The sequence below is a fragment of the Eptesicus fuscus genome, chromosome 22, assembly GCF_027574615.1.
Source record: "Eptesicus fuscus isolate TK198812 chromosome 22, DD_ASM_mEF_20220401, whole genome shotgun sequence".
Classification (NCBI taxonomy): Eukaryota; Metazoa; Chordata; class Mammalia; order Chiroptera; family Vespertilionidae; genus Eptesicus; species Eptesicus fuscus.
In genome coordinates this window covers 40,930,851-40,946,501 of record NC_072494.1, presented here as the reverse complement: position 1 = coordinate 40,946,501, position 15,651 = coordinate 40,930,851, and the positions used below count along the sequence as shown (strand labels likewise).

The 15,651-nt window shown below is 37.8% G+C and overlaps 1 protein-coding gene across 5 annotated transcripts in view; it reads left to right on the top strand.

Moving 5' to 3' along the window:
* Positions 1–15,651, top strand: part of DCAF6 (DDB1 and CUL4 associated factor 6) — an 88,962-nt gene that overhangs the window by 51,556 nt on the left and 21,755 nt on the right. For 3 of the 5 annotated variants that reach the window (XM_054712329.1, XM_028127816.2, XM_008153114.3), the window contains one exon: positions 5,650–5,709. The exons of the other annotated variants lie outside the window; for them this stretch is intronic. In XM_054712329.1, the coding sequence (XP_054568304.1) occupies positions 5,650–5,709 (60 nt within the window). The remainder of the gene's footprint in view (positions 1–5,649; positions 5,710–15,651) is intronic. 5 annotated transcript variants of the gene reach the window in all.

Below are 15,651 nucleotides of genomic sequence, written 5' to 3'. Positions count from 1 at the left end.
AAAAATGCAGAAACTTAAGTGAGTTTGAGTATAAAACAAAGCTGTCTACATTAGCAGGAAAGCAATTTAAATGGAAGTAGGTTCTTTTTTGAATTAGAAAACTTTAGGGTGATTATATAGTCTCTGTGAAATTAGATGCTATTTTCCCAACTCTTAAGTATCATTTTAGAAAATAGTATCTAGTTTGGTAATCAATATATTGGTGGTAACTTTAAGAAGCTGAAGCTGAGTAGACACCTTTCCAGTTTTGAAGCTGAAAAACGTGTTATCTTTTCTTTGTTATTAAACAAAGTACTTGGGCCCCAAGGCTGCCCACATGCACAGTATCAGAGACCCTTGTATTGCCACTCCAGGTGTGCCACTCCCCTCACTTAAAGGTGGGGTCTTCATCTATTTCAAATGCTTTTGACATAGCATATGTCTACTCTGCACATGCCCTGGGCTCCTCAACAGTGCTCCTTCCACATGTCACAGGAACACTTAGGTAATTACAAGAACTGTTAAACTATGGGTTGTCACTTTATTCTAAAGGACAACTAATAAAATCTATATATTTTATCCAGTTAATAAATTCTAGAAAATACAAAATTCTTCATTATAGAACACATAAATTATAGAAATAAAGAATAGGAATGAAATTTATGAAATTAAACAGGGAGATGGGTTTTATTGAAAAACTATTATTAAAACATTTTGTTATACTTAGTGATTAAATACAATTTTTTGTATGTATATTATGGGCATTAAGTAGTCCATTCTTTCATGCTAGATGTTACTACTAAAGTCTTCTATCAGTAGAGAAAGTATCTAGATTTTAACTTACTAACAATAAGCAATATGCAATTCTCATATATAAACCTGTATTTTCTCATTATACCTTGATATCTTTAGAGTATCAGTAAGTGATAATACTGTCAGTAAATGATATTTCTATTGTCTTCTCACCTATTTAAATCTTATCAATATAAGATGCTCAAAGGAGACATTAATGTAATATGGAAACCAAACAATTTTCACAACTGTAGAATTTCTGAATTATTACATTGTCTAGCAAACAGTTTATTCTCTTTTTAAAATATAGGATTGATGAGAATCTTTTGTGAAAGGCTAAGTTTAAGATGAATCTACAGTACCTAATTTCTGTAGGAGAGTGGGATTAAATCATTTGGTAGAAATCATCTACGTTTTAATGGGATGGGGCCTCATGCTAGTAAAAGATAATCCCAAATAGAATATATATATTTAGTTGCCAGTATTTCTTGGCAAGTAAAAACTAAAACATCATTCGAAGGCACCAAATGGTATCACCTTCAGTTTCAAATTGCTGTTTTAAATGAGCTCTGGAAGATGTTAAAATATATTTAAACAGTTATTTTCCTCTTCTTTTTTTTTTCTCTCTCTCTTTTCAACTGTGAACCCTTGTACCAGCCTCATATAGAAGTTCTAAGACAAAATACACAAAAGTGACACCGTTGTGATTTCAGCATAAAAAAAGATAAGGAAGGTTACTCACCTGCTTGCTCCTCGTGCCTCCCCCAAGGCACTGCTGCTCCCTGAAGCGCATTTGAAACCACTACTCTTAAAGAATTTTGACACCTATAAATGACAGTTCTACATGGCTGATTTTCAAACATTTTATTTTTCAGTCAATATAGTTTTACTTTATTTCGTGTTTTAAAAAATAGCATTTTCCCCCCTACACTTTTAGGAAATACACCATAACTCATTTCTAGCCTTCGGTGATTTTTTAAAATCATACAGAAATGAATTTGCCTTCATCAGATTACTGCCTGGGTATTAGACTTGGCTGAGATCTTGTCCCTGGCTCTATGACTAGATGACCTTGGGCAGGTCATTTGGCTGCTTTATGCCTCAGTTTCCCAATTATTGCTGTATTTAGATAGTGTGACTGGCCATAATTTATAGAGATAGCATAAGGAATGGTTAGATAATATGAAAAAGTTTTATACTAAGTAGAACAGTATATGTAATAATGTATTATCCTAATCATAGTATGTTTCACTTACTACCTCAAACATGCTTTTATCAGGGCCCCGTAAGGCTGATAGCATCTGGGATTTTGAATGAGCTGTGTGTATATTTCTCAGACGAATGCCGCAAATAGCTATGGCAAAGGCCTTCGGCATATGGCTGATTTTAAACCCAGCTCTTTTTTTCCATTTCAGGTCCCTTGAAGTCATGGGTTGCTGGCTCCTGCTCAGAGTGACAGCACCCTGTGGAGTCTGCTGGTACTGGCCCGACCACCACAGAGCCCCACTGGAGCAGGGAGCCAGCCTAGAGAGGGTCAGGTAGGAACTGTTTTTTCACTTTATGGCACGGTTTTGCTGACTGGAAAAAAGTAATTTTTATACCCCCCCAAAGGGTGTAGAACATTGGTGATTATTTTCAAAAAAAGCTTTTCAAAACTGAGCCATATTGGAAAAAATCAGCACTTACTCGATCCTGGGCAAGCAGGCTCTTTCCATCACAGTCACGTGTGGCACTTCTCAGGTGGATGCACTCCATCCACATTTTAGTGTTTATAAGCAGAGGCCACAGTAAATTTGATACAATATTGACCTAGCTCTGCAAGCACTCCTTAATGACCTTGAATGAGAGTCCAAGCAAAGCGGTGATGATTCTCCTAGAACTTTAAATATGGGGCTATGCTCCATAGTTTTCAGAACAGCTTCCTGTCATTAGTTTTCATTTAATACTATGTTCCTGAAACACAGGCAAGTGATAATACCATGAATTAACCCTTTTCTGTGAGCAACCTAAGTAGTTTATGTGGATTATCTCATTAAATCTTCTAAGAATAGTGTGTGGTAGCTACCATGTCCATTTTACAGATGGGGAAACTGAGACTTAGAGGAGTTAAATAACTTGCCCAGCATTACAGTACTACTGAGGAGAAAAGCCAGATTTGAACCCAGGGAGCCTGGCTGCTGAAGAGTCCCTGTTATTTACCTGTCAGACTTCAATTCATTATTTTTTTTCTATAGTTGAGAAGATTCTGACTAAAGGGCTAAAGAACTTTCTCAAGACCAAAGCACAAACTTTTCAGAAACATACAGTAATTGGCATGAGACACCTTGAGTTATTATTGAATGAGCTTTTGCTTAAAGTTTATCTTGACCTTAAAAATAATAATATCATTCTAGACACTTCCAATAAGCTGACAGGCCATATTGTGCTTTGTAGTAAATTACTGCTGCACCATATGGTTAGATAATTATTTTGTGATGGTGCCTTCCAAAAGGTGTCGCACAGAGAGATGGAGTAGAGTGCGGAAACTAAAGCAAGCAGCATTGAGCGAATAAGTGGATTTTTGAAATATAAGCTATTCTGATGGTTATTGAGTTAATTTTTAGAAATATTTCTAAGTAGAAGTCATGGGTATGATATTTATGAATACCTAGTGGTATAAAAACATATCACTTCAAATGTTTACATGATAAGCAAATAATCTTTACAATAACAGCTGCAGGGCACCAGGATTAGAAATAGAAGGGAAGCAATGGACAAGAAGGATTGCTTGTTAAATGCTGGTCTTCAGGATGGGAGGAACAACAAAAGTTCCCTGAATATACGCAATATCTGTGTCTGGGAAACGAAAAGGAAACACTTTTAGTTTAATAGTATCTATCTTAACATAAACTTTGTTCATATTTTAAATCCTTTTAACAGTTCAAAATATACAATTTTATGGAAATGACAGCATTCTAGGTCCTTTATCAAAGTTGTGGGGGTTTTTTTTAGAAATTTATTCCTTCCTAAATTTTATTTTAATAATTAAATAAGACACACTTTATAACATTTGTACGTTCTGTAAGTTTATGGAAAAATTAAAGATTTGTAAAAAGATTGCTTGGAGAGTTTATAAGATCTTCATCATGAAATGAGAGCACAATAAAATGTATACTAAATCAAAGGGATGGAAAATATCTCATAGGAGACATTCTAGGAGGATTTTCCAATATTTATTTCACTCTGACTCTCATTTTTATTATGTTTTTCTTCAAAGAATAGAATTTTGTTTTTCTGTAAAAATCAACTTATCTGTTCTTCAAAAACAACATAGGATTGTATCCAACTCTGCAATGGATAATTGAGAAGCAGTCTTGTAAAGGAGAGGAAAGCATGAAGAGTTAGGGAACCGATTGAAGTTCTGTCATTCCTACTTTCTTTTTTGTGTGTGTGGTACAGATTTGTTGAACAGAATGTTCTGATGAAGAGGTGATAAGTAAGGATAAGTAAAGCTGTTATTCAAATGATGGCCATGCTCTAGCAATACAAAAACCTATGAGCAAACCGATTATATCAGAAAGTGGACAATTTAGAGTTGATACAAGTGGTCCTAGCAGCAGGATTCAGACTATTAAATGTACAGATATTCAAGTGATATTAAGTTGCTGAGAATCCAAGATATATTGGAAAACTCTTTGCTATCGTGTTAAGGACACTCTTAACTCAGAAGATCTACTTTAGGGGGCATCAGATGCCATTATGAACAGGAACTGGTGATCAGCCACAATGCTAGAGCTTTGTTTTTTTAACAGAACTTGCTAAGAACTAGAGCTTAAGAGATTAGAAACTAGGAACCATTCTTACATTTAAGGAAGAACTGTGCTTATTATCCAAATTTTCCTTTTCCTGTAGCTCACCTGGAACACTGGAACCCAAGCCAGGAATAGTAGCCACCTCCCACTATTCCCAGTGCCTTGCTCAGGTTATCAGGTCCCCAGGATGGCCAGGAAGAAAGGCAAAGCTTAGGCCTAAAAATGTTGTGACTTGTTCTGTGTCACAGAGCTCATTATCAGAATCAGAATAGAATAAAAAATGACTAACTCCAGCGACTGCTCTTCCATTTTATCATGCTGCCTCCCCTCTATACCAGGGTTTTTCAAACAATAGAGCCCATTTATAAAGTAAATTCTTCCACAGAAACTCAGTGTATCAAAGAAAAAATAAAATATTCTTTTTGGAGCCAAGGTGAACATCAGCATGAAGCCAGACCATTAAGCCTTCATTCTTTCCCACCAGGCACCCAAAGAAGCCTGATTTTACAGCATACAAATGTACTAGCCACAACACGTCCCAGAGTTTTAAAGTTACCTATTTCTGTAGTGGTAATGACCTCACTGAATAGTTCTTACATAAACATTTTCTTGTCTAACGTCCTCACTTGAGCTTCTTTTCAGCTCAGGGTATAACGAATAACATCTAGCAAAGTGTAGTGAGCACCTCATTTCATGCTTGAATCCTCCAATCCAGAATAAACTCACCTTAAGGAGCTGGCAAAGGGGTTAAGAAGGACAAGAAGTCTACTGTTTAGTGGAAGAGTTAGCCATTTCTGTTTTATCTCCCTTGCCCCTTCTGCCTGCGCTGAGTGAATTTCATTAATTAAAGGTATATGCATGGAAGTGGAAGGATACTTTCTCAGCTCATTCTTAAAGTTGCTGCCTGCTTGCCTGGAATAACATATCCTAAGCACATGCCCTGCTTACTCACTGCCTGGGGAACACACCGCAGTCTTACTTCTGTCCCCACCCTGGTCATTTGTTTCTTAAGCTTAGATATGATCATGACCTTGCTGTGCAGTTGTCTGCTGCTTACTTTTAAGTGGAAATCTCATTTTTGTTTCAGATTCTCCTTCTTCTGTGGTTAACAAACAGCTCGGATCCATGTCACTTGACGAGCAACAGGGTGCGTGCAACAGGAGATGTGCTATGCCCGCCATCCATAGTTCTATTGCAGTGCATAGGCCAACCTCTCTCCTTTTCCAGAAGGTTCCATTTCCATTACGGTTTAAGAGTCAGTATTTGTGGGCTAAATTGCCCTAGGTGGTACTGTGCAAGGCGCCTTCTTGACCTATACAAATTATGTTCTATGTAAACTAAGGTAATTTCTACCTTTGGCCCTTTATGCCAAATTGAATTCTCTTCCTATACCAGTACTGTAATGGATATAAAGTATATCCATTTTTTATTCTAGGTATCTATCATAAAATTGTGTAGGACTGTGGATGTGAGGTTAGCATATTACCTAGTGTGTAATTTAGAAAAGGTTATTTGAACATGGTAGTACTCTATATTACTACATTGCTATAGTCATGATACTTGGCTTTATGTCTCACTTTTCTGGTGGGTAAGCTCTGGATAGCTGTAACTGTAAGGAATACAGTTACGAGCTACAGTCCTGAGGCTCCAAAGCCACAGTCAGAAAGAAAAGGACTTCCATCTCCTGCCTACACTTCGGAAGCAAGAGAGGTGCAGAGTCAGCCTCAGAGCCTGGAGCAGAGCCTGATGAGATAGTCATTACAAACATTTTTCAAACAGTCATATAAAAAACTGAGCTCGAAAGCCATAAGCTTATTGGCTCAGTGTTTCCATACGCAGGATGCCTCACTCATAAGCAGTATTGGGAAAGTGAAATATTGCTGAAGAACCTATTTGGTGTGAAATCTAATTTTAATTATCTTCTTGGAGAAATATTCAGAAACTAATTTTAAAGCAAATTAGAAAACGCCTGTACTTCTAATCTTAAATTATTGTTTATACAAGTAGGTTTTATGCTACAGGTTTTTCTGTTCTGATTTTTATTTTTTTAATATATTTTTATTGATTTCAGAGAGGAATGGGGAGAGAGAGAGAGAGAGAGAGAGACATCAGTGATGAGAGAGAATTATTAATTGGCTGCCTCCTGCACACCCCACACGGGGGATCAAGCCCACAACCTGGGCATGTTCCCTGACCGGGAATCGAATCTTGACCTCCTGGTTCATAGATCGACTCTCAAACACTGAGCCATGCTGGCCGGGCAGTTTTTCTGTTCTTGAGAACAAATGAATGAATGAATTGGAAAATTAATTTTAAAACTAAGACATTAAGCATACTTTAACTTTATATATTTATTGTAGTGGTATTAACAGTGAAGAATAATTACTTTGAGGTTAAATACAATTATAGTGGCATTACATTTTATATTTTACTACTGTTTAAAACTGCTCTCTAATCAAGTAATTTTTTTGGTAAGTATATCTGAATGTGAAGAGTATGTTACTACCAGGGAGTTTGTAGCCAGCTTCATAGTTTATAAAATCACATGGAATAATTTCCATGGAATTGTATTAAATATCATATTCAATTTAAGTTGGTACTTAATTTACATAAGGTATGGGATATCATGGAAAGAGACAAAGGACAATTCCATATGTTGAGTTTGAAGTATCTTGGGATGTCCACATGGAGCAATCTCATAGACAGTTGGATGGATATGTGATTCTGGACATCACCAGAGAGGTCTGAGGAGGAGATAAAAACTAGGAATCGCCACTTTCCAGGTGGGAGTGGTGAGATTGTTGAGGATAAGAGGGTGAGGGAAAAGAAGTCTATACAGGAGGAAGCAGAGAAAGAGTCTAGCTCGGAGACGGGAAGGAGTGATCAGAGAGACAGGAGGGGCAGAAAGGGTGCCATTTCCAAAGTTGGGGGATCTGGTCAGTGGTGCCATGGGAAGCACCGGCGTTGGCAGTTGGCTGGTTATCGATTGCTTTGGCATTGCAGTTCCAGTGAGGTGGTGGAAAGATTTTTTTTTTTAAGTGGAGACATTGGCCTGTAGGTGACTCTTTCAGTAAGCTCAATTAGGAATGAAAAGATAGAGGAAATGTAAATTTTTTGGGAGAGGGGGTGTAGTTTCAAAACTGTAGAATGGAACAAGTTGTAGATTTAATAAGTTTTCTTTCTGAATATATCTGTAACTAATGGTTGTTTAAGCATATTTTAGATTGCCATACTTTTAAAGAAACACTAATGTATTTTTAATTGATAATTCAGCCCAGGTGCTTTTACATGTTTTAATTTAATTTTCCATAATATTGAATCTATTTCTTTATTTGAGGCTCAGGACCTCTGTGTCCTCTGGGGGCTGGTGACATGAATGCACTGTGACTCTCTCTGCACTGGGCAGTGGGGCGTGAGAGGTAGCCTCAGTCAGCGCTTGGCTTCCCCACTAATCCTCACTAGAGTGGATTATAGACTCATGCTGACTAGGAGGCTTCTTTCTCTGAGGGGCTGGCAGACTCCCTAGACTTTACCCAAGGATGCAGTAACACTTCTCCTAAATGATACTAGGTTTCTATATCCTTCTACTTGGCAGACCCACACTAAGGAATAAGCTGACACTTGAAAAAAAATATATATATATATATCAGATTATTTATTTGAGGTGATCACCAAGGATAAAAATGTTCTTAATTTTTTTTCATTTTAATGGCTTACTTCACTGAAAAAAAATGTTTTTTTTTTTCATTAATTATGTACACATTATTGAACTGGTTGTTTGCAAATAGTGTTTTTGCTTATTTATCTTGAATTTTTAACAAAAGTACAACATTTTAGAAACAAATATATTTAGTCTAAACATTGAGAGTCATACTTTCTCCATAGTTCTTATTTTCTTTTATCAAAATACTTTTTAAGAAACAAAATAAGTGTACAACATGCAGATTGTTTCAATCCTGTTGTAAAATATTTTCTATACTCTCCAAAGTTAGGGTTGTGTGTACACACAATCAGCCCTTCTGAGCTAATTAGAAAATCCATTTGGTAACAATGATATCTGTTGTGTGTTTTCTTTAGTTTGAATAGTATGCCTCAATAAGTAGTTTTTATTTATTTATATCTCTAATTATGCCTACGGGAAAAAGGTCCTCTTCTGATATATTATTTATCTTGCCTATTTATATTATTGAAACTAACAAATTTTTCCTCTTAAAAATATTTATGCCAGCAATTTCTCCTTGTTCTATTAAAACAATAACAACAGCAAAAGAAAACTGTGATCTTCACATTTAACTTTTGAGAGGGTATGAGAAAATAACTTGCCTGAGTTTTACATTTCAGCCATGACTAAAGCCACATGGTTTTGTATTCATCACGGTGACTATCCCTCAGTGGAAGTCAATGATGCTATGAAGTGTACAATTTAAGCCTGTAGGCAGACACTCACTTTCTATTCCAGGTTTAAAGAGATATGAATGCTAATTTACAGGTTTAAAAATATAAGTGTTAACTATCCATTAGGTACTATTTTACATAAGCAGACTTCTTTTCTAAAAATATATTTTTATTGATTTCAGAGAGGAGGGAGAGATAGAAATATCAATGATAAGAGATGATCATTGATTGGCTGTCTCCTACACAACCCAGGCATGTGCCCTAACCAGGAATCAAACCGTGACCTCCTGGTTCATAGGTTGACACTCCACCACTGCAGCATGCCAGCTGGGCCAGACTTCTTTTGATGTTAATAAATATTTACTTATAGAAAGAGACTTGAATGATCAGAACCCAGTGAAACAGATTTACTTAGTTTTATTAGGTAGATTGGGAAATTGGACCTGTCACCAAATTGAAATTTTATTTTAGCAATATCATCTTGACAAGATTGCATCAAATTATATTTTAGATAGCCATTAAATTCACTCTGACAATTCTCATCTTCATTAAATAAATATCTAATAATTGAAGCCTGCTGTGTTAATGGTAAATATAAGTTCAGTGTTCATCACACTGGAATTTATCTATAGATACTGTATTTTAAATTGTAGAGAAAAATAGTAAAATCAGACTTTACTCTAGATTTTCTGTGCTCCTCAGAAATAATCATCACTTAGGTGCTTAGAATGAAGTAATTCCGGCCCTTCTCCCCAGCTCCTAAGTCTGGTACGGCCAGGTAGAGATACACAGGTCTCCTGCTCTCTGAAAGAAGAGGTTCCTGTGAAACCTTTGTAAGCTGAAACGGCATAAAATGAAGATGCAATTACCGTTAATTAATATGGGAAAGTTTTGTAGCGTTTCCAGACCAAATCATAGCAAATAACGCATAAAACCTAAAATAACACCAACATACTGTAAAAGCGGGGAGCACTCATCAATGGAGATAAGCCCAGATGCCCACAGGTAGTGCAGAGCTCTGGCGGCTTGGCTTGGTGCCAGACATGCCCAGTGTGGTTCCGGGACCGTGGGGCCACTGGCTGCTTAGGTGCACGCTGCCTCTGTCATGGTTCATGCAAAAGAAAGTACCAGTGTCTCTTCATAAAAGCAAAAGCCCTCTTTGGATTTCTTTAGGTTTGGTGAAAACAGGTGCTAATGTAGGTCTTTCATCAAGTGAAGTGGCGGAACGTGCACTTTCAGAGAGCAGGCTCCCTGCCTTTGTTCTTTTGGAGGTTAAGCCCTATTGAGTTTTTCTGCCTGTGCTTATTGCTCCACTTGCCTGCTAACCAAGTCAGTATATCTCCAGTTAAATGGTTCTAACTCAGAATTGTCTGTGATAAAAATAACTGACATTTTTTGCGTTTTTGAATGTTTTTATATACATTATCGCATTTGTTCTCATTTAATGAGGTAAATGCTAATACTACCTTCATCTTATTGGTGAAGAAGCCAAAATGCCAAGAAATATGTAAAGACAAGTGCAATAAGTGGTGGGCCATGTTTGTAAATGTCTATTCCATGAATTCAGCTGATATTTAAATGCCTGTCTACCCGTGGCAAGTACTGGGCTCGGCACTAGGATGCATAAATGAATAAAGCTAATGCTCCGTGAGCTTAGAACATAGAGTTGATTAACAATAACACTATTATTAACAATAAGAGAGTCAATTAACTGTAATAATAACAATAACATAGATACTGAATATTACTTTGAGGAATTTTTGTATGGTTACTTTACTTAATCCTCACTAAAACCTCATACAGTAGAGAGTGTTATTATCCCCATTTTCCAGATGAAGAAACTAAAGCAAAGAGAGGTTAAGAAACTATGCTAAGTGTGCCTAAGGTCACACACAGGAAATGGGTCTAAGCGTTAGGGATGTGATTCAGACCCAAGCAGCTTGGCTCCGGCATCTGTAAACATTACGACTGTGCTTTGCTCATCATCTGTGATCATTAAGACAGATGATGAACAAATAAATGTAAGTGTGATGAGTGTCATAAAGAAAAAATAGAGTTCAATGGGGAACATGTAGGAAAGAGTCTTCTGGTAGGGGCCTAGCAGCTGAGTCCTGAAAGAGGGTCAGGCTAAGTCGGGTGAAGGGAGCAGGGACATTGTGAGCAAAATGACTGGAAGCAACTGGTGTGGTCGGAGCTTGTCATGGTATCAAGAGAGGGGGAGGGCCCAGATGGAGAAGGATCTTTTGGACATTTTCAGGTTTGGGGTTTTATATTAAGAACATCAGGAAGCTAATGGAGGATGTGTATTATGGAGTGTAGCCTGGTCTGGTTTGTTCCACACAAGTAGGGAGAATTGTCCAGAGACTAACTCATGTAGGAGGTTCTCCTGGAAATAGATTCTGACCCGATGAGAGAAGTAAGGTAGGAGAGAGGTGAAGCGATTGATGAAATATTTAGGATGTAGAATAAACAGGATATACAAACCTAGTTTCTAAATAGTATATTTTGTACTACTATTAGCACATTTAATTTTTTTGGTATGTTTTTGAGCATGTGTGTTTAGAACCACAAATAAATATAATTTCATAGTAGAAATGCACAGATTAAGTGGTTTGAAACATGCATTACCAAAAAAAGTTAGTTTGTGGTTCTTCTGTGAAAGGCTTATAAGATACCTAATTAAACAATTAAAGTTAAAGTAAGTTGCTTTCAAATTATATTCCAGCCCATATTGAAAGTTCTTCATTTGCCTGACAAAAGGGCTTTTGTACCATTTCTGGAAGGGATCTTTAAATTTGTCAAGAATCTTATGCTATTGACTATTCACTTCTAACCCTGAAAAATGAAGTCTTTCCAGGACATACATTGTCATTTTTATGTGGTTACTAGAGGCCCAGTGCATGGAATTCATGCACTCGGGGGTGGGGGGAAGGTCCCTCAGCCTGGCCTGCGCCCTCTTGCAGTCCGGGATCCCTCGGGGGATGTCCGACTGCTGTGGAGGTGGGAGAGGCTCCTGCCACTGCGCTTGCCAGCTGTGAGCCCAGCTTCTGGCTGAGCAGCGCTCCACCTGTGGGAGTGCACTGACCACCAGGGGGCAGCTCCTGCATTGAGCATCTGTCCCCTGGTGGTCAGTGCGCGTCATAGTGACCGGTAACCTTTTATAATATAGGATTATTGTGCTTCTGAAGCATGTATTTTAATTAGGTGTCATTCGCCTTGATTGAGAGCATGCTGAGCTACTAACGACATAGGTTGTTTTTCATAACTGTAGTCACTAAGCAATATAGCATGGCGCCTGAAGTCTTAGCAGTGTCGGACAAGGCCAAAGTGACTTCCCCACTGCACTGTCCTTGTGCTGAGTGCATTCAAGTTACTTTAGTCTCCTCTGCTGTCTTTAGAGGAGTAAGAAACAGGGCGGTCTCTAAGTGCCCCGGAAGAAGGTGTTTCAGTTGCCCAGTGCTCCCGCGCCAGAGTCACAGCGTGGCTACCAGGATGTTGATCAGTTAGAGTAGTGTTGCTGAATGAACGGGTTACACAGCCCTCTGAGGAATAGCAGCAGTAACAGTTGATATTTCTGAGTCAAAATAGTTATTTATTCAAGCACTCTTATTTTCTACTTTGTGGTCAAGCTATTTTCACGTCGGTCTAGTAAGTAGGAACTTCATGTTGCAGGAAACTAGGTAACTGGAGAAAAGTTCCATCGTCTGGAAAGTGGAGAGGGTGACAGGTGCTACAAAGGTTGAAAAAAGAGCACATCTTTCTCCCGAGACATGAGTACTCAGCATGTTCACTTACTGTCATGATAGTGCCTTGTATAGTGCCGTTTGTGTGTTGAGGTGAAGCTCTAACCTTATGTCTCTTAAATTAAATCTCTACCTGTTTAGCAGAAGTCTTACATAGTATATATATCTGCATTATATAAGCAAGGCTTTCAGTAATAACATTTTTAGAATGTGCTGATCCAACCTCTAACAAATAGAGCAAATTAGGGAGAACTAAAATGGTTATAAATACTTTTTTCAAATACAGTAGATATAAAACAAATGTAATATTTTTGCTCTTTATTGATTTTTTTTACAGAGAGGAAGGGAGAGGGAGAGAGAGTTAGAAACATCGATGAGAGAGAGAGACATCGATCAGCTGCCTCCTGCACGCCCCCTACTGGGGATGTGCCCACAACCAAGGTACATGCCCTTGACCGGAATCAAACCCGGGACCCTTCAGTCTGCAGGCCGACGCTCTAGCCACTGAGCCAAACAGGTCAGGGCATATTTTTGCTCTTTTTTTTTTTAATATATTTTATTGATTTTTTACAGAGAGGAAGAGAGAGGGATAGAGAGCTAGAAACATCGATGAGAGAGAAACATCAATCAGCTGCCTCCTGCACACCCCCCACTGGGGATGCGCCCACAACCAAGGCACATGCCCCTGACCGGAATCGAACCTGGGACCCTCGAGTCTGCAGGCCGACGCTCTATCCACTGAGCCAAACCAGTTTCGGCTATTTTTGCTCTTTAAAGCAGATTTTTTTCTTAGACATTTGTAGCTTAAAATATGCACTTTATCAGAAACAAATTGTGAATGAATTTACTAGTACGTCAGGGAACTTTATTTCTGAGAAAACTAAACCTGATAGATTGTAATGATCCAGCTGAGGAGCATTGAACTGGAAAGAGCAGGATGGAACAGGCGAGATTGTGAGCTCTGGGCCTCAGAGAGACCCTCCCACTCATACCTCGCTTCGAGAAACTTGGTTCTATGCTGTGTAGTGTTTTGGCCAGAGACACCCTGATTATGTGCGGTCTATAGGGAGGTGCCTGGAGTCTGAAGTTGTGTAGCTGACAAAGGGGTGCATTCTACCTAGATAGTGGGACAATTTTACACAGACTGCTGAGTTCCCAACAACTTACGACAACTGTAGTTATTTTATAAATTAAATGAATACTACTGTGTGTGACATGATTTACAGTATATAGATTATATTCATGAGAGAGTAAAGGGTAACTCTGTAGTAGATACCCTAAGGAAGAAGATTTTAGTTAACAGTGACCATCTCAGAGCTTCTTACTTTTGGGTTGTGGTGGGTCCTGTCTATTTAAATAAGGTATTTTTTACACCATTCTGACCTCTTGACAGCTGTTTGCTTACTATATTCCTGTAGTCATAGCATGCATTCTAAAACCCCTTCTAATTCTAAAGGAAAGCTTTAATGTAGCATTTAAATTTTACAAGGCTTCCTAACCAAGGTGTATGTAGGAAATTTAGTCTGTAGTTCTCTCACACCTGCATGGTTTTCTTTTTATTCCTTCTTTACTTTAAAATGAAAATAAACAGCAAAGCACTTTATAAAACGTTGTGGGATAATGAAAAAAAAAAGTCCCGTTCTGCCGCTTAGTTTCCCTGAGCAGCAGTCTTTCTCGGTCCTCACCAACTCCAGATGCCTAAAGACCATGACTTCAGCAACAGTGAGACCAAAATTTCAGCAACAGAACTAAAGAGTACAGGAAAACTGTGTGGACAAGTGACTAACAAACATCAAAATTTTCAGAGATGGTCAAAGGCAGGATAGATGTTTTAAAAGTCCCATTCTTGGTAATTTTATGTAAGCTAAAGGTCTGTTAATTATTTTATCAAAATATCATTTGGCAAAATACCTCCTATAAAATAGTGTGATAACGAATCTTTGGATGTTGTAAGGGATTGCTAATTTATTTCCAGTGCTGTTTATATCAAGGACATAAGTCATAGCACAAGTAGTACAGTGATTTTACCATTTGGGAAATCGGCTTTAGAATTCATTTACATGTTTATTTTCCAATAGTAATGGATGTTATCGGAGAGGACTTCTCCTGAGACAAAGGTAAAGAGAGTGTTATCAGCTTGATTTCTCAGCTCTTGGAGAGAATCCCTTTCCTTCCTCCGCAGTTCTGTTTAGAAGTCTTGTGACTTGTTCTCTCTCATGATCAAAGCTAGACAAAGGGTCTCTGAGATTCTCTCTTAATAAGTGCGCCAGTGTCTCCCAGCAGAATTCGAAAAGACCGAAGTCCTTTATTGTAAAGTGGACCTCAGGACCACAGAGCCTAAGTAGTTTGGGTTTTGTTAAGTTGTTATTGTTTTTGTTGTTATCTTATAAGACAAAGCTTATTTTTATACTATTATATCACTCCTTGAACTGGTATCAAGAAAACAATTATATCATAGAAGAGTTCTCTTTCTGCAGGCACTGGCAGAAACGGTACATGTTTGATTACATAGCAATTTGTATTCCCTATGTATTTTAATGCTCCCCTAAGCTGCTATTCATCATAAAAAGGAAAAATTTTAAAGCCCTATTTAATTTTGCCCTTGAATATCTATACTTGGGAGGGTGGCTTTGAAGTGGTCTATATCAATTTCTGTAGAGTTTCTTGATTTTATTTGCCACTTTACAAATATTATGTTCTTTGAAATAGAGGTATGTCATGGAAATCACCTATAGATTTTTAAGGGGAAATTTTCTTTTCTCTAATTTAGTGATCAAATTCCTTGCAAGATTAGCCAGAAGGAAGAGATGAAATATACCAAAATATATGTTCTAATAACAGAGAGTTTTAGAAAATTACAAAGCACCGGAAATTTTCTCCCTCCTCCCCCAGATTATGTCTGTGAATTTGAAAGAATTTCCTTTTGGAGCCCTTGCATCCTCTCAGTGTTT